This window comes from Lagopus muta, chromosome 2 (genome assembly GCF_023343835.1).
Source record: "Lagopus muta isolate bLagMut1 chromosome 2, bLagMut1 primary, whole genome shotgun sequence".
Classification (NCBI taxonomy): domain Eukaryota; kingdom Metazoa; phylum Chordata; class Aves; order Galliformes; family Phasianidae; genus Lagopus; species Lagopus muta.
Genome location: NC_064434.1, coordinates 33,323,983 through 33,346,525, shown reverse-complemented (window position 1 = coordinate 33,346,525; position 22,543 = coordinate 33,323,983). Strand labels below are relative to the sequence as shown.

Sequence of the window (22,543 nt, the reverse complement as noted above, 5' to 3'; positions counted from 1 at the left end):
TAGCGCAGAATAAAAATGCCAGATGTAAAGCTATAAAATAGCTTTAACTAGACATCTCAGCTCTCAAGGCTCTCCTTTAGCACTGGTACTGTGTAAGGGAACTGCTGAGTCCTGGCCTCAACCTCTGAATGATAACCTGAAGCTAGCAATGAGTCAGCCACAGGAGCACAGGTGAAGGCAATTCACTGTGCTGCTGGAAGGGGTGGAGCCTGGCTGCACCTCTCCTAGACCTATTTAAGAGCTGGCTACCAGTGGGGAAGGATCTCTTCTGGAGATCCATCTAAGCAGCCATTTATCTACAGGAAACCACCCTGGCTAGCAGCATACGTGTCCAAGCACCTTTCTGAAGGGATTACTCTCCTACTTGACAGTATGTTCTGCTTGTGTTAAAAGTGCTTCCAGCACTGTCACAGGTAAACAGTCAAACTGCAACTGTCCAATCTTAATATTGTTACTATTCAATAATGCAAAATACATTATACTAAACTGTAAGTAGTATTAAGGAGAGCTGCTGTGTTTGCAACACACTTTGTGTTATTGGTTTCTGCAGTTTATTGAAGGAAATATAATATTTTCTTTAAAGACTTGCTTAACCTCTTATATAAAAATGCATCAGTTCACTTTACAAGGTCAGTATTACTTTACCAGGCTGGAAGTCATGATCATTTTACTTCCAGAATATATTTGTTGTACTTCATAAAAAGTTGTTTGCACACCAAACCAATTTCGCATCCAGCAGACAGGAAAAACAGCTGAGTTGTTAATTACTATTTCTGTGCTCTTAGTACAAGAGATGGGGCTTTCTCACACTTACCAGCATTTGCTCTATGGGAGCAAAATTGAAACCTAGGCAATTTAGAGGCAGGAGGCACAATTCTAAGCAAAACTGAGTGAGGCTAATTAAGTCTACACTATGCAAACAGAAGCCTCCAGTGTGTAGATATTATTTCCACACTGAAAGCAGAGAGCTGGAATAAAGGAAAGACATTTAGCTGAACATTCCTCTTTTGTAACCCTTGGAGTATTTCAATTTTATTTCTTAATTAATAAATCGCTGAATAAAAAATTCTGGACCATGGTTTAAAAAGCCAGAGATATCAATATTCTTACTATATTTCCTCACATTAGTAATTGAGGAACTGAAGAAACTCAGCTCAGCAAGCTCTGACCCAACAGGTTCTGAAACTTGCGTAAGCAAAACTACATTCTAAAATAACCTAAATGTAGCTAAGAAATGTGCTTTTATACACATAATCTTCCTTTCTGGAGCACAATAATCTCTCAACTTCCATGGTCTAATTACCATAACTACAAGCCAGCAAGAATGAACAATGTTTAATCAGTTCTTAACTTTGCTCTCACACAAGGCAGTCTAAATTTAGTCAGCTTTTGAACATAAATAGGCAGAGGGTCAAGAGTGCTTCAGAGAACTGGGACAGTAGCAATAACATCAGAAACATCTTTATAATATATTATGTTATTGTATGGAAATTTCTAGTTTAGCTGGAAAAAAAACAACACCAATCACAGTGATCAAGGTAATGCACTTGAGTGCTGCCACAAGTTCATACCATTCCCTCACCACAAAATGAATTCATATGTAACCTCTATCACCCCCTGCAGATGCAGCAGCTTGATGCAGCAGCTTATTCAGAGGTGGCTTTGAGTGCCTCGTTTAGGCATAGCTCAAGTTACAAAGGTACAGAGTGCTGGAACAATGTTACAGCACTGAATAGGGATACATCTGTAGTAATAGCAGGACATAGAGGTTTTTGTTTCTTCACTAGTTACTCCTACATGCCTTGCCACAAGGTAAAGGTCTACTGAAGTTTTCATACAGATAGAAGGGATATCAAGCACACAGGCACCCATGAGATGCAACAACTCTCAAGCAGTTTTCAACTTTTCCTATTACATTCTCCCACCCTTTCTGCAAGACTCAAAGGCCTCCAATTCTACTGGAAGACAAAACAAGAAAATGAAACCAGGAGGAAAGAAACTACAAAAAAACACTTCTACTGTGAATCTGTTCAAGGAGAGTATCTGAACATTTTTCAACAACTCCAGAAAACATTCTTAAAAAAAAAAATGAAGTATAGTCACAGAAAAGAAAAATCCTGGGTGAAAACATGTTGAACATGCCCTAAAAGACTTAGAACTGCTAATGAGGCCATATTTACCTCTTTCCATGCGCCTGAGAAGCGTATTGTGACTCTCCAAAGGCAATCCCAGCACTTTCCATTGAATATGATCCTTTTTCTTCAAAATAATCTCCACCTTCCCAACTTTTTCAGCAATATTTACTACAAGAGAAAATTGTTTCCTACTGTTACTTTTAGTTACACTTCGCCCAACAATATAATTTTACTCCCCTATTAAACTCAAGAAGGATTAGTCATTTTTCAAGAAGCACAGGATTAATGCATTATATTATAATATTTTCTGTTATCCCTAATGCTTTACGGGGCCTTCAGAATGCGTATAATTAATAATATTTAATACATCTAATAAATATGTTGTGAAAAGATTCACAGTCCATCCGGTCAGAAATAACACGAAGTTCGAGTCCTTATTTACTGGAAATAGTTAATTGCTACCACATACTTCTCTTTTTGCCAAATGGCCATTTGAATGAATAAATAAGTTTATGAAAATCCTACTCAAAACACAGAATGGCTTATATATACACACAACACACCTCCCTTCTAATTATTTTAGTGATACTCCAAAGGATCAGAGCATCATCATTATTATTATTTATTTTTTTTTTACAAGCTCAAGTGTCAAAACGAAAAAAAAAATTTAATTGTATGGTTTGATTTGGTTGACTGTGTCAGAACCTGATGGTATGAAAAGCTGTGAAGTACCTGATGGATCAGAAAATTAAATGAAAGTTCTATATTTCTTCTAACATGGAATGTAGAAAAGTTACAAGAGGCAACTTACCAGCAAAGTCATCTTGAACTTCATGATCCAAGTCTGAAATAAAGAGCAACAAATTAGTTTAAGCAAAAACTGAATTACATTCTATATGTGTAATACATGTCTTTATATATTTGTACAGCTTAGAGCAAGAAATACTGTGTGAAGTAACAGGCCTACAACCCTATGCGTCTTTACTTGGTCCTGAAATTTCACTCTTGCTTCATATCAGTCTCAGTGTTTTCTGCAAGCCAATGCATAACATGTTAAGAAAGGCATCATTTTCTCTTTTTTTTTTTGTTTTTAAACAGTGACTCATGATACAATTATCAACTTGTATTCATCTAAATCATTCCGTCTGCCCTTTTTGAATAAGGGCTTTTTAGTAAGTGATCTATAACACACACCTGAAATAGAGAAACTTGCATAACTTTTACATCAGTCTCTTATTACACTTTATTCCATGTTGGTTAGAACATCAAATAAGAAACAGAATAAAAAAAAAATATACATACTGACCAGATGAAGATAAGAGTTGATAATGTAATCATTTTCAATAAAGAGGAATAAAATTTAAGTGGTATATGCAAAACATATATGGCCTGATGTGAAGGTTTTAATATTGGAAAACAAAAATTAAGTATTTTCAACTGTAAAATCACGGTACCTACCAACTTCTACAAGATATGAATGATCATCCAGGATGATCTCTCCCCTTAGTCTTTTGTGTTGACAGTCCACTATCACCAACTCTGCATTCATACCCTTTCACAGACAAGGAAAAAGAGCATTTTTAGGAAGTTCTCCAAGAATTCAAGCTGGATCACAAGATCCTGTAATTATCTCTTTCATAAAATACATTTACCTTCTGCTTAGTATATATGACAACAGTGATCAAATCATCTGTTTGAAACCAGTCATAACTGTAAAACAGAAGTACAGGAAGAAAAGAAAAATGTATATATATAGACTTTCGTTCAGCATGCCAAAATATATTTAATGAGCAGTTTTCAAGCAGAACTTCTTTCACAAAGATACCAGCCAAACACATTATTTACTATATTTTCAAGAGGTAAGCCCAGCGATTATAATTTTGAAAAGAAGATCAAAATAAAAGCAGTCTAATTATTTATCCTAATAGTGCATAGCAGTTAAAGTTATATGCAGTGGTTTTAGTTACAGAGCATATGCATCCTCTTTGCAGTATATGAACCTTCCAAGAAAGATGGTTGAAGTCCTTGGCTCCAAGCAAAGTTATTACATTGTCAGAGCAGTTTCCAAGAGTTCTACCTTTATACCACAGAACCACAGTTTCCTTCATTTGCCCAGATTTAGGCTTTACATTCTCACGATTCCCAAGCTACCCAAATCTTGTAATAACTACAGAGTAGAGTAAGCATTTGAAGGGCATACTGTATATTTCTTATCGCTTTCCATTACCATGCACTTGCCAGGGTTTTCAAGGCCTCTATCCAAGGCAGAAAAGCTATACATCTGACTACATCTTACGCTTGGCTCTCAAGTATACATCTGTAGTTCTGACATAACTCCAGCATCATGAAGGCTGCAATCGCAGTAAGTAAAAGTCAACTCTACCCGCACAACTCTACACACTCCTTGTGTATACATTACTACTGTCTTCTCTCTTCCCCAGGTCCTAACCACTTCTGTTTAGTGTTTGAACTCTTGGAGAAGAAAGAAGGGATGCCCCCTCCAAGACACATTCCTGTTAGCCAGCACCTTCCCATTTGACACCAGGACATACCAGACACACATGAGGAGAAAGGAAGCAAGGACTGAGGAACAACCCCAGAAGATAAGCCATGTTCCAGTTGCAAAATGAGGATCATGAACATGGTTGCACATAACTAGCTCAAATTTTATGAAGTTGCATTATGCAAAAAATCAGAAAATAAACCTCAGAGATTCAAGGAATCATGAGAAGAAAGATACCTCAGTGACTTGAGGTACTTCATTGTGTTTTTAAGGTTTGCTTTGTTTTACGTTTTCAAACTGCAGAAACCTGATTAGCTCTACCACATCTTAAAACATTCCAGTCTGAAATGAGGTACCTCTCCAAGGCATGCCAATTATTACTGACAAATAACTCAAGTGAAAAAAAAAAAAATAAAAAATCAGCCCACTTGGAATCACTTCCCAGGACTTTCCTCAAGAAGCAAAAGGCTGAGGAGCCAGTGAAAATAAACCATACAGCTGTATGCAATGCACGGCAGTAGAAGTGTTAGAAGCCAACAGACCAAGCCAAGAAATATGCTTCATCTTTTGCCTGTAAGGTCAATAAGACCTTTGGCAAGCTATTTAAATCTGAACCTCAGCTTTCCTACTTGTGTTGGTAATGAGATACTCATTCAGCTGAAACATCAAGATCTAAATATGGAAAAAATCATCTCTATTTACAAAGTACTGCACAGAGTTATTAAATAGAATGTTCAACAAAATGAAAATCAAAAGTTTACCTTGGAGTTGTATCTCTAGCAGAAGCACCCAGTACTTCCCTCTCAGAGAGCATACCTACAAAGGGCAGAGAGTTGTTAAAACACGTGCTGTGATGCTCATTTAATAAAAATCATAGTAAGACTTTTTTCAGCGTTATATGCTAAATATCCTTTCTCAATATATGGTGGTTTTCTTTCCACAGGAAAGAATTCATATCCTTTATTTTGCTTTTATTCAGCATTCAGTCCAGGAGAGCAGGCTCCTAGAAGATGAAGCTCTGTTGCAGAAATTAAGAGTTCCACATTCCACAGAACCCCTGCATGCGAGTTTCCTGGTATGTGTAAGCTGCTCTGTTTCATCAGGTATTAACTTGTCCTTTCATACTTTGTGACAGTGAAGCAGGGATAAAACATCTTAATCAATTCAACGGAACTATTTGTTCAGCTTTGTTTTCAGCTGATATCTCTCTACTTTGTGCTTTGCTAGGAATTTGGAAAATATAAAACAGAGATAACATTAAAGCAATTGCAATCCTTTCTCAATTTCAATAGAAGGAAGCTGTGTAGAAACACAATGGAAGAATCTGCACTGACTGAGATACAATTTGCAACACTGCATGAATAGAGTGATTTCACCAGACAATGGTTAGGCAGAGGTCTAAGCTGGACAAGTGAAAAGGATTCCAAGCCCATTCAAAGACAAGCCTTGCAAACTAGAAAAGGATACGCATATAATGATTTAGGTAGGTGAGAATTCACAAGCTAATTATCTTCAACGTGCCAATTCAGTTTGGGAGTTTGAATAGAAGTTTAAATGTGTGAATTACATGACTTCACTATGTAAAAAGTAAATAAAACAAAAAGCACTGTTATGGTCTAAACCAATCTGCCAAGACTACAGATCATTCATATGAGGAATGGGGCTTACTGGTGTTAAGTCATAACAAAGCCATATAATGTATGCTTGGGCTGCCCTCTGTGGATAAGAGAAATTTGTGACCATACACACTATTCGCTTTCGTGAGGCAACAGAAATATACAGCTGCCAGAATAAGAACATTCTAGCAAACTAAGTTATTTGTTAATTGCTCTGAAGTACTGTAAAATGTTATTTGAAAATAAGAAGTCACACTGCAATAAAAAAAGAAAACTATTCAGGTGATGAATGAATCAATTAAGGTTAGCGCTCTGCTGTGCATGACGGTCATACAGTCATAAAGAAGAACTGGTAGTGAATCCAAAGGCTGACGGCAGCTATGAAATGAAGGATTTTCAGTTACTGAGAGAAACAAGCAAGATAGTGAGCAGAACTACAACTTCAGCTTGTTCAGGGAACTGTTTGGCAAAATCTCATGGGAGATCAGATAGCAAGACTGCTGATTGATAGCCTCTTGGGTAACCCTCATAGCCACACCAGAGAGATGAGTTTGACAAGTTCAAATCTGAATAGGAAATTAGCAGGACTACCAGGTGCAAAAGGTGTGATCAACACTATGAAGTACAACTGCTGGCTAATTAATTACAGCTGGCATTTCTGCTGCAGACAGTAACAAATGAAGGGAAGCAGCTGAAACATTAAGTCCCTTCAAATGGTATCCTTAACTTTTGTCAGGCTAAAGAAATAGGCTGACAAAAACTGCATGAAACTCAAAAGTAAATGCATGATTTCATAGCAGAACGGGCCGAGGAGCCTGTCTGGATAAAAAGCAGTTTTGCAGAAAACTTCCTTGGGACACAGTAAGAAAACCTGGGCAAGCTAGGGCACGTACTACGTTACAACACTGTGATGACAGAAGCCAAATGCAATCTGAGCAAAAACACAGCTTATCAGATTGAGGAAAGCAGTTCTTCCCCTCTATTTAGGATTTGTAAGACTACATCTGCAGTACTGGCTCCGTTTTGGCTCTCCAGTGCAGGGCAAACGTTGACATGAGCAAGTCCAGTAAAGGGCTACCAAGTAGGTCAGCAGCTGGAGCAAAGAATGCTTGAAAGGAGGCTGAGGGAACTGGCCCAGCTCCATCTGCAGAAGGAAGGACTGTGGAAAGGACTAAGCTCCAGATGTTTGTTCCGACCTAAACTATTTTAAGATTCTGTGAAAACTTTCTGTATCTGTTATTTTCTTTGTTCTCTGAAGGCCCAGAATAAGCTTAATCCATATTTATAAACTTTAAGTATTACTAAGAAAAACAGAAATGCATACATTACTTACACTAAAGAATCTCTGCTGGTTGAACCACAAGATTTAGTTTTCTGTACTTGAAGTCCTAACTCAAGCTCTCCTCCCATCATTCTTTCCCATGGCATCTGATGAGCTTATACTCAAACACCAACTTGTTCTCAGATGGTGGAATTGCCCAAGTCATTTATTTTACTTTTAATACTACAGAAATATCCATCTTAATAGTTTGAGTACATACGAAATTTGGTTTAGCTTGAATGTACAAGGTTGGAAAGCTCATTATTAAAGTATGTCTTTGATGCTTACTTGCTTTTAAACGAATGTGAAGTTTTCAAGTATGCTTTGGAAATAACAGTGTGTTGAAATTTTGTTTGAAACTCAAATATGAAGAGATATGCAAGAACATATCTGCCTTTAAGACTTAAAATGAGCAACATATCCTGGAAACTTCAGCTTTCATTGTCTCTTACACTACAGGTTGTTGATTGTCACAAAAAATCAAGGATGCATTCAAGTTAATAGATATGAGCACACTACACAATACAATTATTATTTATACTTTTTGGATCAATAATGCAACAAAGTGTCTTCACCATACCAACAACTTCCTAACTTTCAGACAGTGCTGCTTATTTCTAGACTAATTTTGACTCAAATTTACAAGAGCTACAAAGCGAAACAACAGAATAAGAAAGAAGTCTTACAAGGTAAAAGTATGTCCACAACAGTTAAAAGTCAGTGCAAAAATTTTTTCCTGAAGCCATATCAAACAGGTAAACTGAATACGAAAAACAGGCATCAGCACTTTGGCAGCTTCACTGGAAAGCACAATCAGAATTATTTCCTGTCTCCTGAGGAGTCGCATATTCTAGACAAGAAAAGTTATTTCATGATCCTTCTTAACCAAGAAGCGATGCACACCAAAATAGATGGCATATTTAACTTACTTCTTGAACCAAAATACTTGTGGTGTATTTAGTGACTAATAACTGCTGCCTAGTGATACAATTCTAATATAAAGTTGAGTTTGTGTTCCAGTTCTTCCTGCCTTTCAAGGCGGGATGAAAATGTTCCAATATGTTTGTTGATGAAGTCAGGCAGCAGACTCCGTCACAAAGTTTGGAAAAAAACACTGTAAAAGGATATTTAGGAGAACAGGAACAAAAATAAAATAAAATAAAATCAGTTTTTCTTAATTTTATATGATATATGTTTAACTCAAAGGTATTTTTGTGTACTTCAGTGCTACTGCATACTGCAAAGTAAACTGCCTTATGGAAATCAAGTATGAGATACAATGTTCACAGAACACAAGACAGCAAGAAGGACAGTAAGAACAGAAGAAAGTAAGATATCAGTTTGTATCCTTTTCATGCTTAAAAGTCAGCCTCCAGATCGAACTGCCTTATTTCACTTCACAGGTGTTCATTTTACTTCCTTTACCAGGAAACCCCAAGCTCACCTCAATTGATTGGACTTTATAAATCACATTCTGTTAGGAAGCCTCTTAGTATACTAAGATGACTAATCACTACTATTCACACTAATTTTTTTTCCTAAAAAGACCAAAATCAAATACATAGGTCTTGTACACTTTCAATCAAAGCTATACCTGATACTCAAGGAGGGCTCAGCAAAGGCTACTGCTTCCCTATCTCTGCAAGGACTAATGTCAACCACCTGTATCACAGAACAGAATATTTGCTCCTCTTAGAGCACATCAATTAACAACCTAGTTATTCACATGGTTACACCTCAAGTAATTCAGTCACGCCTTGCTCAAGTAATATATTTCTATTTCAACTCGTTTTCCAGTGATCAACTTCATTCTATGCATTATCCAACTTTCTGTCACATCTCTGCAATTCAATTTCCATGGCCACCTAGTTTTTCTGACACAGAGAAGAATCACAAAGCCTGGCACTTCTGTAGAGGCAGATTTCAATAGCACATTTTTATTTCTGATCTACCTTCTCTAGTAGAAAGCCTGTCCATCTCATACTTCCTTCTTCCACACTACTGCACTGCCATCTTTGAATGCTTTAAATCACTGAATTGGCAATGCCTGATTAGGATTTTGCTTTTTGGAGTCCCCCAAGATCACCACTGTCTCAAAACCAGATTCAAATGTAAGGACAAAAGCTGGATAAGTACTGTGCATTAAAAAATATTCAGGTAAGTTTAAGATTCACTTCCCACCTTGCTCCAGAAAAATACTTACCATTAAGCTGTTTTTTCTCTTCAGGCGGGGTAGAAGAAATGTCTACAAGCAGTAAGAAAAACAAGCATGACAGTGAGAGCTTGCAGTACAGTACTTGCATACATCATATTAAAAAAAAGGAGCCAAAGTAAAGCTCTCCAAACAAACCACACCGATAACAGACTGACCAGGATGCTTTGGGTAACAAGAAGTCACAATTAAATGTAATAGCATAGATACTATTCCAAAAGATTACGTGTAATAATAACTAAAAAAAAACCCAACAACCTATAATACAAAATGTGAGAAGTCGCACAGCTGAAGGGTAGGAAATGAGAGCTTATCTGACTCTTACAAACAGCACAGATTTCCTTGTGCAACAGTAAGCTTCATAGCCAAGAAGCTAAGTCTGTCAGACTTGGAAAGGCACTGTTTGAAGACAACATACAGTAAACACCAAATCTGACCTGCCACTACCAAAATCACCTGGCAGAAACACAGGAAAAAGAAAACCTTCCTTTAAGTTCCTTCTCTCAAGTAGTTTTATTTGACAAGTTACCATGTGAACTTTTCATTCAATCTCCAGTATGCTGTAGCTAACTCCAAATAACAATAAAACAAAACAAAAAAGCAGAAAAAGAAAACCCTAAGTAGATGAATGCATAATGTCAATTCATATATGTAGTGCTTGACTCAAGGACAAAGTCATTGCGTCTCTTGGTCTTATACCTTTCTTCTAGTTCCCTGGAAGTACTCAAATCCCTTCCACCTTGATACACATATCACAAAATATACAAAGACCCCTTCTGCATTCAACTTTGTTAAGAGATAGGTCAGGGGAAAGCAAGAGAATCTAACTTATTCTTCCTGCTCCCTTTCATGAAAACAAAAAGATGAACGTTTCTCCCCTTACTATGGGTTTCTGAACCCCTCCCTCTGTTCTCTCCATCACAGCAGTCAGGAATAGAGGAAGAATGCCAGTATGATAGCAGTAAAAGCAAGGCGTCTGGAACAATCCACCAAGCACACGGTACTGCAAAAGGACTTCAAAGCTGAACAAGAATTGCCCTCATCAGAGACTTTCACGCTGAGGTGAAAACACTTCAGGACACTTCAGCACAGTTCCTCCCGAACTTTTGTTTTAAAATGTGTTCCTCTGTATATTTTGCTATACACTACTTCAAGCCATCTGCTAGGATAGGCAAATAAGTCACAAAGCCACATTTGTCATTAAAAAATAATTTTCTCAGTTCAAAAATACACTCTCTTCTCACTTCACTTTAACACAAAGCACTGAACTGGCACTGCAGATTCAAGGACACTTGTTTAAAAGTATTTCCAAAACACAACCCTTCCTCTCTTTTCCCTGGATCATACTATACCTCTTTCAGCATATCAGTGACAGAGTACAAATAAGTGCACACATTCCAACTCCCAAGTTATGTCTGTACATAATTTCAGTGGTAACAGACACTGATGTGCCTAAGAGAAACATCATCCATATCAACAGGTACAGCCAACAAAGTACACATCAGCACAGATGTTACAGCTGAGTACCTTGAAGGCAAATCAATAATGGCAAAAATGTTTAATGCTGTAGAGGTTTGCTGAGAAAACTGCAGGAAAAAGGAGATTCTGAAATAATCTTTTACATGCCTGAGTACTGCTGTAGCTACTGCACTGTAACACTAAAGAAGGGATACTTTAGAATCTCTTGCTAGTCACAACCCTACCCATCAAACAGCATTCCCAGAAGACAAGTTAGCAAAACTATCACCAGCAACTTCAAAGGACTCTTAGGAAACATGCAAGGACAAGCTTTGCTCCAGAACACAGGAAACAAAACCAAAAATCACAAACCTACCAGCAAACCTACACTGCATACTACTGAGTATCGAATAGCACATACCAATGCTTGCCCCACTGTCAAAAGCTCACCTCTGCCATGGAAAGAAAGCAATTAATAGTGTAATTCTAAGTCCCTTCTCTATACCATTCATACTAAATCTGTATTTTATTATTCTTCTTTTTTTTTTCAGATCCAAACTTTGTCAAAGGCAGTCTTCTGGAAGGAGAAAAGACAAGAAGTGTTGCTGCCTGACTACTGACTAATCACGAGCTTGATAATTCACCATTCAAAAGCAAAGGATATATAACCCAATCTAAACCACAGAAAAGTCTTGAGAATTTTGATACAAAGAATTTCAGTAAACATGGTCTAATCAACTTTATTCTTTAATTAATAACTTTCAAGCCTGAAATGGCCAAAAGAGACACCAGGCAGCCAAACCACTTTCACAGTGTGTTACCTTCATCCTGCAAGTTTTATCAGCACAAAACAGGTAAGAACAGTCTTACTACAGAAGAAGGCAGAGAGAAAATAAACACCAGAAAATGGACCATCGTAGCAGTCAGGAGCAAAGATATGTTTATTTTTTTACTGATTCCTTGCCATGAGAATTCCTCCAGTTACAGAAAAGTTAGACTAACAAAATTGGTAAAAGTCAGGTTTACTTTTTTATGTTTGTGATTCAGATGACAAAGTGGCAGTAACATGTCCACAACTCAACTCCACGAAGCTGTTACGCTGTCAAGGTATCTCCTTGCATTGCAGCACTCAGCTTAAAAACTCTACAATGAAATTAGCTACTTAGGATTTTACATCTCTGTGTTGCTATCTCACTCTGAGTACAGAACAAAATCAACTTAGATCATGAAGTGACCTAAGTGCTAAGCAAGTAGCCATGTTCCCTTGTCAGAAGTTAAAGAGCAGCAAGAGATGCCTGAAGTTGTGACCTACAGGATACCACAGAAGGTGAGAAAAATAGTTGCAAATATGAGTTCTGTCATGATTTCACAGCAGTTTTGCTAAAGGTCACTATTCAGTAATAGTATCTGGTTGTAAGATACTGGTGTTTTTCACTGTGGCCTGCAAACCAAAACAAATACTGAAGATAAAGTCTTTAGAAACCACTGCCAGCATTTTAAGACAATATGCTACTTTCTCTCGCTGTCCTGGCTCTGTGAGCCTGCTGAATCAGCAACATTTTCTCCAACTACATTGAAACTTTAGCAGACCCAGTAAGGAGTTTTCTAAAAACAATAACTGTGTCCACAAACTGTGTCCACAGATCTCATTTCAAATGCAACTTTCAAGACCTATGTCTGGGGCTGAAATCATCAAAGTAAAAAAAAATGACTTATTTTAAGATGCTCTAAACCACATCAGAGGGCTGTTCAGGAGTTTGCCTGCTGGGACCTGAAAAAAGAGCAATCTTTGGGAAAAAAAATATGTACCTATTTCTACAAACACATAACCCTTTTCTGATGAATTACAGCAAAAGAAAAACATAGCAGCACGATATTTATAAATGTCTTCACTTGTAAAATAGTCTCTCCTTCAGGTATATACTACCAAAAGACTACGTATACGCAACAGCCTTCACCTCTGTATCAACACACAGACACTCCTTGTAAATACGATGATTTCTTGCAACTTCCAGACAACTTTGGAATAAAGCATTATCAGAAATTATTTCATTCTAAAAGCCCTCACCTTTTGGAGCAGCAATAGGCTTGAAAGCCATTCTCCCAACAAGACATTCCTTCAGCATCGATTCATAATTGACCCAACGATGAACCTATATTAACAAAATTGGTTTGCACAACTTTTATAACTTTTACTGTGCTGTAAGATAAAACACCATTTCTGCACAACAGCTAATATAATTCATTTCTTAGTGTTTTGTTCTTAACACAGACACCAATTGATCACATTTTTCAGTACGTATTTTTACTTCTTTCACAGACAACAAGTATTTAAACACACACACACACACAAAAAGACCCTGATTATGTGACAGTAGCTTAATTTATCCATTTTATGTTTTGCAGTACCTGAATATCACAATGTTTAACAACAGAAAAAGTTTCAGAATAGTGTTTTTATTGCGTTTACAACATAATAGAATTTGTCCTTATCACAAAGGAAATTAATCTTGTTTAGATATGAATATGGGGAAAGGGACTGATGAGGGAAACAAAACAGAGCAGAATAGACACATCGACATCTCCTGTGAAGTTGGAGCATTTGTTTGGTTGTGTCTGACAATCACTGAATTATTGGGAAATAATCTACTTTAAAAAGCCAAATAAAGTGATGAAAGAGCAGTCATTTACAGACCAGAACTGAAGAACTTCCATAGGAAATAGATGGCAGAAAAGCCAACTCTGATGGGGCATTCAGAATAACACCTCAGGAAGAGAAAAGGTAAAGGAGTGCAGCATGACAAATTTGAATGGTACAAAGAGATTTAAAAATAAAAACTTTCAACTGGACAAGCTAAGCAAACAAGATAAGGAAGTCCCATCCATAAGTTGTAGCTGCATTTTACACAGGTAAAGAAAAAATTTTGAGTGAGAGTTATGTTTCTTCGAAGTTTAAGAAACACCAGCAACCTACCAAACTCTTAAATACATCAGTATCTAACAGATATAGAACGCACAGGCAACAGAAATGCCTGCAGAACTGGAAAGACATCAGCCAGAAACTAAAACCTGGAGGTGGTTTTCCACTCCTGTCACAAAACAAACAAAAATGTACCAAGTATGTTACAAAGTTCAGATACACTTTGTTGGCCTTCTGGAAATATCTTTGCTGCCAGGATTCCCATTTCTGAGTACATCACACCACACTTGACAGTGATTTAGCTACAGACTTTCAGGCCACAACTTGACAGAGCACAAATTTTCAGGAGTGAAAATGCAAATTTCTTTAAACCCGAGCAGATTTCTGACCAACAGAGAAATATACCCAAATCCTGTGCTAGACACTTCATTTGACAGGAGATTAACCAAAACCAACAAAACAAAGTGCATCACATCTCTCATTTATTTACATTCATTCTTAAATACGTTTTGCAAGTTAAGACGTAACATACTATGATGTAAGAACTGTAAAGAAATGACAGAATTCTTTCAGAAACAGAGGAAGTTCCCTTTCTGCTCTTCCCCAGTTTCCCAGGAAAACCCTGTGAGCCAAGGAGATGGGAAAAATGTCTGCTGCCAAAAAGACCAACTCAGTGAATCACCTCCTACAAAATCAGGTCTTACTGGAAGACTGCAGACCTTCTTTTCAGCCTTAAAGAAATGGTGAACAAACAAGAGACCAGTTGTCATCTTCTGATTTGTTCACAATGAGTAAACAGCAGTCCCAGCACCTTTTCCTCAGTACTTTGTTCCCTGATAATGCAGTAACTAAGTTAATAGATGGAAAAACACTATAAGTATTTGTAAAAATAATGAATGCTCTCTGGGAAGAAAATGGTTTTTAACCGACAGCGATTAGTCAACATGGTAATTTATTTAGGAGGTAGGAATCTGAAGTTTAATAGCTTTTTCTGCTAAGAACCAATCAATTTGTTAAAATGGTCAAATTGAAGCAAAACCTCAACATAAAACAACACTTTCATTATTGACTTTTGATGCAATATTTAAATGATGTTTCTCTTTCAGCACATTAGTGCAATTCTGAACAGTAAACTATTGCCTACGCTTAGACCTCAAATGGTTCAAATCATTTCCACTGGGATGACCTAAAATAATCAGGAAATACACATTTTTTTTTTTTTTCAAAATACCTTTTAGTGAGGAAGTTGTTCTCACCTGGTCAAAAAGATCTGTACCATCAGTTCCAGCTGCTTTCATTAGTTCATCCTCACCACCGGGATGATATTCCATGTACGGTGTGACATTGTATACGAGTCCTGCAGAAAATGGAATATAAGATCACGTGAGTAACATTTTTTACAACCACTGCAACTATTCAGTCATCTCCAGAAACAGTGGAAAGATTCGTATCTATTACACAGTGTAATAGCAAGCAATATGATTTTCCAGAATCAGAAACAGAAGTAACACAACCGTATGGAACCTGATATGAAACATATCACACAGAGTTGTTCAGTAGGATAAGTTTTGTGGCACTGCTGGACTAACATCTGGAAAAACCCTGCAGGTTTAAGACTAACAAAATAAACACCTGAAGATGAAGGTGTCACAGTCTAGTTAATGTGTATGAGAGCCAGAGGCCAGTTAAATAGAGACACAGAATTGAACTAGTTAGTGCAGGGAATTGTTTTTGTGATCTCTTTGAATTAAGTCACTGCTGAAGTGCTGTTGAAGTTGCTTCTCTGTCATTCATCACCTATGGAGTAAAATGACCATGGGAAGAAACTGTCTTACGAAAACAAAAGCTACCACCATCATCAACAAAACGTTCCCTCTGTAGATTCAGCAGTACAAAAAACCTGAATGCACTCTAAGCTCATTAGAGGCTGATAATACTGATGATAAATTTGTCTTAATAAAAGGATTCAGCATTCATTTTACACAAGCACTACTCTGTATTTTTAGTAAGATTTCTTAAAAAATGCTTTATAGGTCTGGAATCATGAAGACCAATTACTGAAATGCAGAGTAATCAGTTTGAAGAATGCAGCAATAAACAGATTTAACCACAGACGTTTCTTCTTATGGGACTACTGCAGGTCTACATGGCAAAATATTTCAAAAAATTAAACATTTTCTGAACAAGAAATTACTAAAGCAAAACCATGCACTGTGTGCTTTTAAAAAGTTTACATTACTCCAGAAATGAAGGCATTCAGCATTAGGTGAGGGGAGATGTATTTTATATTCCTGGGACAATCTTAATTGGTAAGAACAATTCTCCAGGACTGGAAAGGTTTTTTTGCACACTCTACTGACTTGATGTTCTGAGGGATGTAACCACTATGCCACCTTGTGCACAGGATTGGTTACTGCACATAAGAAAATGCACGAGGGAAAATTAAACAGTTCAGAACTCCTGAATGTCAACAAAACATTCAGATTTCCACCTTATACGTGTTCTTTAACCCGCTGCCATCCCATTTTATATATCTGTGCCCTATGTGACAACTCTGTTTGGTGATCACCCTACTGATTTTTGAAAAGTTAGCTCCTGATTCCCTTCTCCTTCACATTGCTCTCAATTTTTGCTTTTTACTACAGAGCCATAGTCCAACTACACTAACACAAATGCCTCAAAGGCAGCCTGGGGGAAGTAAGAGATTAGAAAGCATTTATAAGCGATTCTACCTGCAGCAGTAGATGTGTTGTTTTTTTTTTTTTTTTGAAAGGTATATAAAATCTACACTGCAAAATACATTTTCTTCAGCTCTCCTCTCACTATAATTCTGCTCACATCTGCAAGAGCAGTATGCAGAGCATTAACAATCCTACTACTTTGCTCAAAAAGCTCACTCTCATTCCCCTTTTTGACCCAACAAAAACAGTCATCCTTGTGAAGAACTTCTTAATTTTGCTGGAATTTATGGATGACATTACATTAAATTCCTTAAGTTGCCATTAAACAAAGCACTTTTCCTATACAGGTCATGTAAGTAAGCCACTCTGACCTTCTTAACAGCACTTCCACAAAACAGATTATCTCACAACAAATTCAAAACAATATTAATGTATTTTAACCTCTAAACAATTAAACAGCAGAGCGAGTATTCTTCTTCTTTCTCTAAGGCTAGAAACTTCATCTTCAGCACTGAGAATACTCATCTAGACAAGGCTATTGCTCCAAACTACCTTTAGCACATTGCCATCTAACAATATACAATAATTTTAACTTGAGTTAAAATTTCATAAAAGTAACAATAAACAAACACCATGAGTCAGTTACCAAAGATATTTACAGTATATCTTCAGATATACTGTAGATATAGGCAAAGATTTATCTGCATGGCAATTATCATTCACCTTTCTAAATGTATGAAGTGGTACGTGGGCTTACATACATGCATTTTCCAGAAACCATCCTACAGAATCTAAATAACATCTTTACATATTTTTATGATTCTAGATGCTTTAAAGCAATCAGTGAAAGTCTTCAGCTGCTAAGGATGATACACACTCTAAAGACTTCAAGTACATGTCAGCATTTTTAATGTCTTATTCTTGCTAAGATGTTGTCAGAAGAGTCAACCATATTCTTAAATTTTACTACTTTCACGTAAGTGTCAGGTACATCAACTTTAAAGACTGCCTGAAAAAAGTCTGAAAGCAAAGAATAGCATTGTTACATAAAACTGCCAACTTGGACAAAGTTGTGTCCTACTACATCAACATTACACCTGGTCTAAACATAGACAACACAATACACTGTTCTGGGGTGAGGATTTTTGGGGGAGGTAGTTTGTTGTTTCGTTATGTTTCAAGTGCGGAACACAGGCTAGGCAACAAATGCAAAAGCAACAAGGCAGTAACCAACCTCTTATACATATCCAGCAATCTTCCTTCTTGTTGTGCTTAGCAAGCTCATCTTCGCTAACTTCGATCAGCCTCCCTTTTAAACCAGTCAGGTCCTTTCCACTTTTAGTTAATCGAATCCAATCCATAAGACTCCTTCCTGGTTTTAAAGGAACCTGAAAAATAACAAGATGTATAAACATTATTCAACTCTAAAGGGAGAAAGAACCGTTCAAAATGCTTTTCTAAGCTCCCAAGGAAGACTGGGGCAAAACAAGAAATAACCTGTACTCTTCGTGATCTTTTGGGAGCCCTACCCAGCAGTAAAGCTGTTTAAGGAGGCTTTCTATTTTGCAAGCCAGCCAAAGGATTCATTTATCGTAAAAGACTGAAGAAAATCGAGACGATACGGAAAGGCCGCACAAGAAGTGCTATGAGCCCCGCTAAGAGAAGAGCGTTAATAAGGTAACTACGCAGCCTCGGCCCGGCCCCGAACTCGGCCGGCCGCGGATCGCCGCCAGCCCCGCAGTGCCGCGCCGTGACGGCCCCAGGGCCGGCTGCGAGAGAGCCCCAACCCCAAGGGGGCTGCGCAGGCCCTACCTTGGTGCGGCCGCCCGCGGCCGCCCGCTGTTGGGAGCCGGGCGCGGGGAAGGCCTGCGGCGGCACGTTCAGCATCCTGCCGGCCCGGCCTGCACCCGGCGGGCGGGCGGAGCGCTCCGGCACAGCGCGCAGGCGCGGCCCGATGGGCGGGCGCGGCCCGTCACAGGGGCGGGTTCCTCCCACGGAGTGCCGTCCTTCCCCACTTGATTCCATGCGGGCTTCCCGCGGGATGCAGGGCTGTTCTCGCACATTCCGCTTCCGTTTCGCAGCGTCGCCCAGGGCTGAGTTGTGGCGGGTCCCCTTCAGAGCAGCGGAGCTGTGCTCTGACACGGGGCTCTGCTCACAGCGCACTCCTGCGGCCCCCTGCTGCCTTGCCATGTAAGCCCAATAAGGGGGGCTGCTCCTAGAACTGGTGTTTACAGTCTGCAAAATAAAGGACCTCAGACTAAATAAACAAAAACATTACTCATCAATACTTTCCCTGTCCAGAAGCGAGACAGAACTAGAACAAAGGCTCAGATAAAATTATAAAACATTCCAATTTTATTAAGAATAACTTATATACATATAAATTATCTTTAAAAATACTGTAATACATTTTTTATATTAAGTTTAATAGAAGTAGTCTCGATTGGCCTTTCTTGCCATCAGCAATGTGATTCTGTTCTTGCATGTTGCTCCAGTTCACCTTCATCCTCCTCACTGTCTGAGTCTTCATAAAAAGAAATCGTAGCTTGAACAGGAAAGTTTTTCAGAAGTGCCTCAGCTTCCTGATACAAGTAATCATAGCACCTTGATTTGGGCCAAAACAGTCTGAAACAAGCATAGAGTAAGTTTCCTTATTGTTATTATACATGTTACTTGAAGGCTGACAGTTAAGGAACAGCGATATTCTGCTAGACAAACTTCCTACAGCATTCCTCTCACATGGCCAGTGACTAAACTAAACTCCACACATAAGTAGAAACATATTCTCTGGATTCTTATTTCCACCAGAAGAGAGAAAAAATAGTGCTTCACATGCTGTGCCATTGCAGCAATACTGCTCTAAACTCCAGGATCCATGCCTGAAGCTTATCACTCTGGTACCCCATTATCAGTATTCTTTTGGACCTAACCCAAATAACACTGCTCTAAATGAAACAGTTCTTTGAGGATACAGTGGGTGTGAGATAGCATTCTCAAAGTACCTGGTGTAAATCAGTGGTTTTATTAGAGATGGGTAGATTTTGGGTGATGTTGCTATGGTCTGAGACAAGTCTCAAGGTGAAAGGAACAATGACAGCCTCAGAGGATCACGCTTTGATGCTCCACCAAAGTTTCATCTTTGTAAACAGAATCTCCACTAACTTCTTACAGAAGTGTTGTATGTAGGAATCAGGATGAAAATTGCTGACAATATGGTGTAGCAAGAGCTATCAGCTAGTATACATTATATATATTGCAACAACATCACAACTGTTTCTGCTCCTTTTCAATTAACATCCTCTTGCTTACCATTTGGAAGAAGCTGCAGGAAACAATAGAAATCCCAGGAGCTAAGAGACTAGCACAATGCAAATTAAGTGCTTACTACAGACCGCTCATAACAGAATTGCACTAAGGAACAGAATTAGAATGAGGGTTTTTTAGCAAGTACAAAAATGCTTTCTAGGCAGTGGTTTAATAGAACACTGCCTCCTTTACAGCACAAAGCATACTTGCTCTGTAATATCTCATTCCCAGTGCTCCCTGCAGCATTCACTCATGCACAGGCACAGCATCAGGGCACTGAGCCAGTGCAATGCCTTACGTTGTTTGACCTGCATTTGTCAGAGCAGAGCCTAGGTTAGGGAGAAAGCTGCATCTTACCTAGAACACCTTGTGCAGTAAGATTCAGCACCTTGCAAGTAGCTGAATACAGATTTTCCTGCAGATTCAGTAAGAGCTGTTTCATTTCTCTCTCAGACCTGACAACGCAGATAGCATCGCTGCCTTCACCATTAATTCTAGCAGTGGTTACATGAGCTGGCAGCGCTCAGCCCCTGCTCCTGCTTCTTGCTCCCATAGCTGTACTGCACTTGCAGGAAAACACCGCAAAGACCGTCCTCTGCTCCCTGCATTAACCCTGGGCACGGGAGCAAGCCCCGAGCTGCTTCAGCCAATCCTGCTGCCACCACAATTAGTAAATAAAAAGTCAATGCGTGAGCTGCTCAAGTCCCCTTTCCCACTTACCTCACGGGGTGCGCGTATTGAGCCGGCTTTCCAGAGGCCTCGGCCAGCCCGCGGGGACTGCGCGCCTGTGGACGAGAAAGCAGAGGTCACCCCGCGGACAGCGGACAGCGCACAGCCCGCAGCCCTACCGCCCCACTCACCGCGGCGGGGCCGGGCGCCCACGGCCTCCAGAAGGGCGCTGAGCGGCGGGGCGAAGAAGAGGAGGAGAGAGAAGCGAAGGGCGCAGAATCGTGCGGAACGCAGGGGCAGCCCCGCGGGGACAGCGGCACTGAAAGCGGGCAGCCGCAGCGCAGAGCTCCAACCTCCATAGTACACCGCAACCATATCTCATCGCACCCCGGGCCCGGCTGCTTTTATACCCGGCAGTGCCGACGGCGGCGGAGCCCACCTCCCCCGGCTCATTTGCCAGCGCCGTCAACAAAAAGGCTCCGCGGGAATACGCGCTGTGTCGACACGGAGCGCGGACGCGTGCATGGCCCGAATGGCCTTAGGGGGGAGATGCGGCAGCTCGGTGCGAAGCGCGCTGCGGCGGACATGTGGCTGGAAGTGGGGTGGTGGCACCGGGCGGGGCGGGGGGCATCGGGCAGGGCCGGCAGCGACCCCGCGGGAGCGGACTTCTGCTGTCCCCGGGCGACGCCTGCGTACGGAGCTCGGGCACGGAGAGAGGAATAAAGCGCCGAGGTGGTGGAGACGGTGACACTGGCAGGGGTCTTTATTTCCCTGATACATCCGTGACGGAGTCTCGCTGATACGCTCCTGTAACGTTTTCTGCCTCTTGAGATATGGTTTCACTAGCATAGCGGCTTTTTGACAGGGTATTCTTACCGAGGAAAAGTGCCTTCTTTTACTCTTTTTCATACACTGCTGGTGCTTTATCCAACTGCCAGCATCAGCTGCTCTGTGCGCACGGTTTTATGCCAAACTCATACTGCATGCCTCAGCACAGAGGGAGCTCCTTTCTATTTTTATTTTCTCTTTTTTTTCCTTTCTTTATGAAACTGCAATCACTGATGCATGTGAGCAGCAGTAGGGGTCGTATATAAGAGTAAGCAGTAACAGCCCTGAGGAGGTGGGCAGAGTGGGCAGATTAATCTTCACTAGATTTGGAAGGAGAGCTCCAGACCCAGTTCATTTACTGGCCCATGGAGGATCCATGGTAATGATTTCAACTTTAGATGTAATTAAGGGAAAATGCATTTCACAGTGAAAAGTTCAACTTAGTAGGATATTAGGATTAAACCAAATGTTAAAAAGAGTAAAATTTATGGGATTATTTTGCTGCAGTGACTGTCCATGCGGGCCCTCAACATGAGAAGAACATGGAGCTGTTGGAGCCAGTCCAGAGAGGAGCCATGAAGATGATCAAGGGGCTGGAGCACCTCCCCTATGAGGACAGGCTGAGAGAGCTCAGGCTCTTCAGCTTGGATATGAGAAGACACTGAGGAGACCTTATAATGGTCTTCCAGTCCTTGAAGGGGGGACTACAGGAAAGCTGAGAAGGGGCATTTTATAAGGGCAGATGGTGACAAGATGAGGAGAAATGGTTTTAAACTGGAAGAGGGTAGATTTAGACTAGATATTAGGAAGAAATTCTTTACTGTGAGAGTGGTGAGACACTGGAATAGGTTGCCCAGCGAGGTTGTAGATGCCCTCTCCTTGGAAGCATTTAAG

At 39.6% G+C, this 22,543-nt stretch overlaps 2 protein-coding genes across 4 annotated transcripts in view; both read right to left on the bottom strand.

The window, feature by feature from the left end:
• Nucleotides 1-18,778, bottom strand: part of LOC125688642 (cytochrome b5 reductase 4) — a 28,318-nt gene extending 9,540 nt beyond the window's left edge. For 2 of the 3 annotated variants that reach the window (XR_007374819.1, XM_048934891.1), the window contains exons 1-10: nt 18,659-18,778; nt 18,081-18,234; nt 15,422-15,522; nt 13,314-13,398; nt 9,779-9,820; nt 5,400-5,454; nt 3,788-3,845; nt 3,594-3,687; nt 2,947-2,979; nt 2,181-2,303 (exon numbers count right to left, since the gene is read on the bottom strand). Coding sequence is in view for 2 of the 3 variants with exons in the window: in XM_048934891.1 (XP_048790848.1) it covers nt 2,181-2,303; nt 2,947-2,979; nt 3,594-3,687; nt 3,788-3,845; nt 5,400-5,454; nt 9,779-9,820; nt 13,314-13,398; nt 15,422-15,522; nt 18,081-18,234; nt 18,659-18,733 (820 nt within the window). In the remaining variant the exon portion in view is untranslated. The remainder of the gene's footprint in view (nt 1-2,180; nt 2,304-2,946; nt 2,980-3,593; nt 3,688-3,787; nt 3,846-5,399; nt 5,455-9,778; nt 9,821-13,313; nt 13,399-15,421; nt 15,523-18,080; nt 18,235-18,658) is intronic. The other variant, XM_048934892.1, reaches the window with a different exon arrangement.
• A 400-nt stretch (nt 18,779-19,178) lies between these two features.
• Nucleotides 19,179-21,246, bottom strand: RIPPLY2 (ripply transcriptional repressor 2). The gene is made up of 3 exons (XM_048934921.1): nt 21,013-21,246; nt 20,873-20,937; nt 19,179-19,471 (listed from the first exon to the last, which is right to left on the bottom strand). The coding sequence occupies exons 1-3, from the start codon at nt 21,178-21,180 to the stop codon at nt 19,306-19,308; spliced, it is 399 nt and encodes a 132-aa protein (XP_048790878.1). The 5' UTR covers nt 21,181-21,246; the 3' UTR covers nt 19,179-19,305.
• Nucleotides 21,247-22,543: the final 1,297 nt, after the last annotated feature.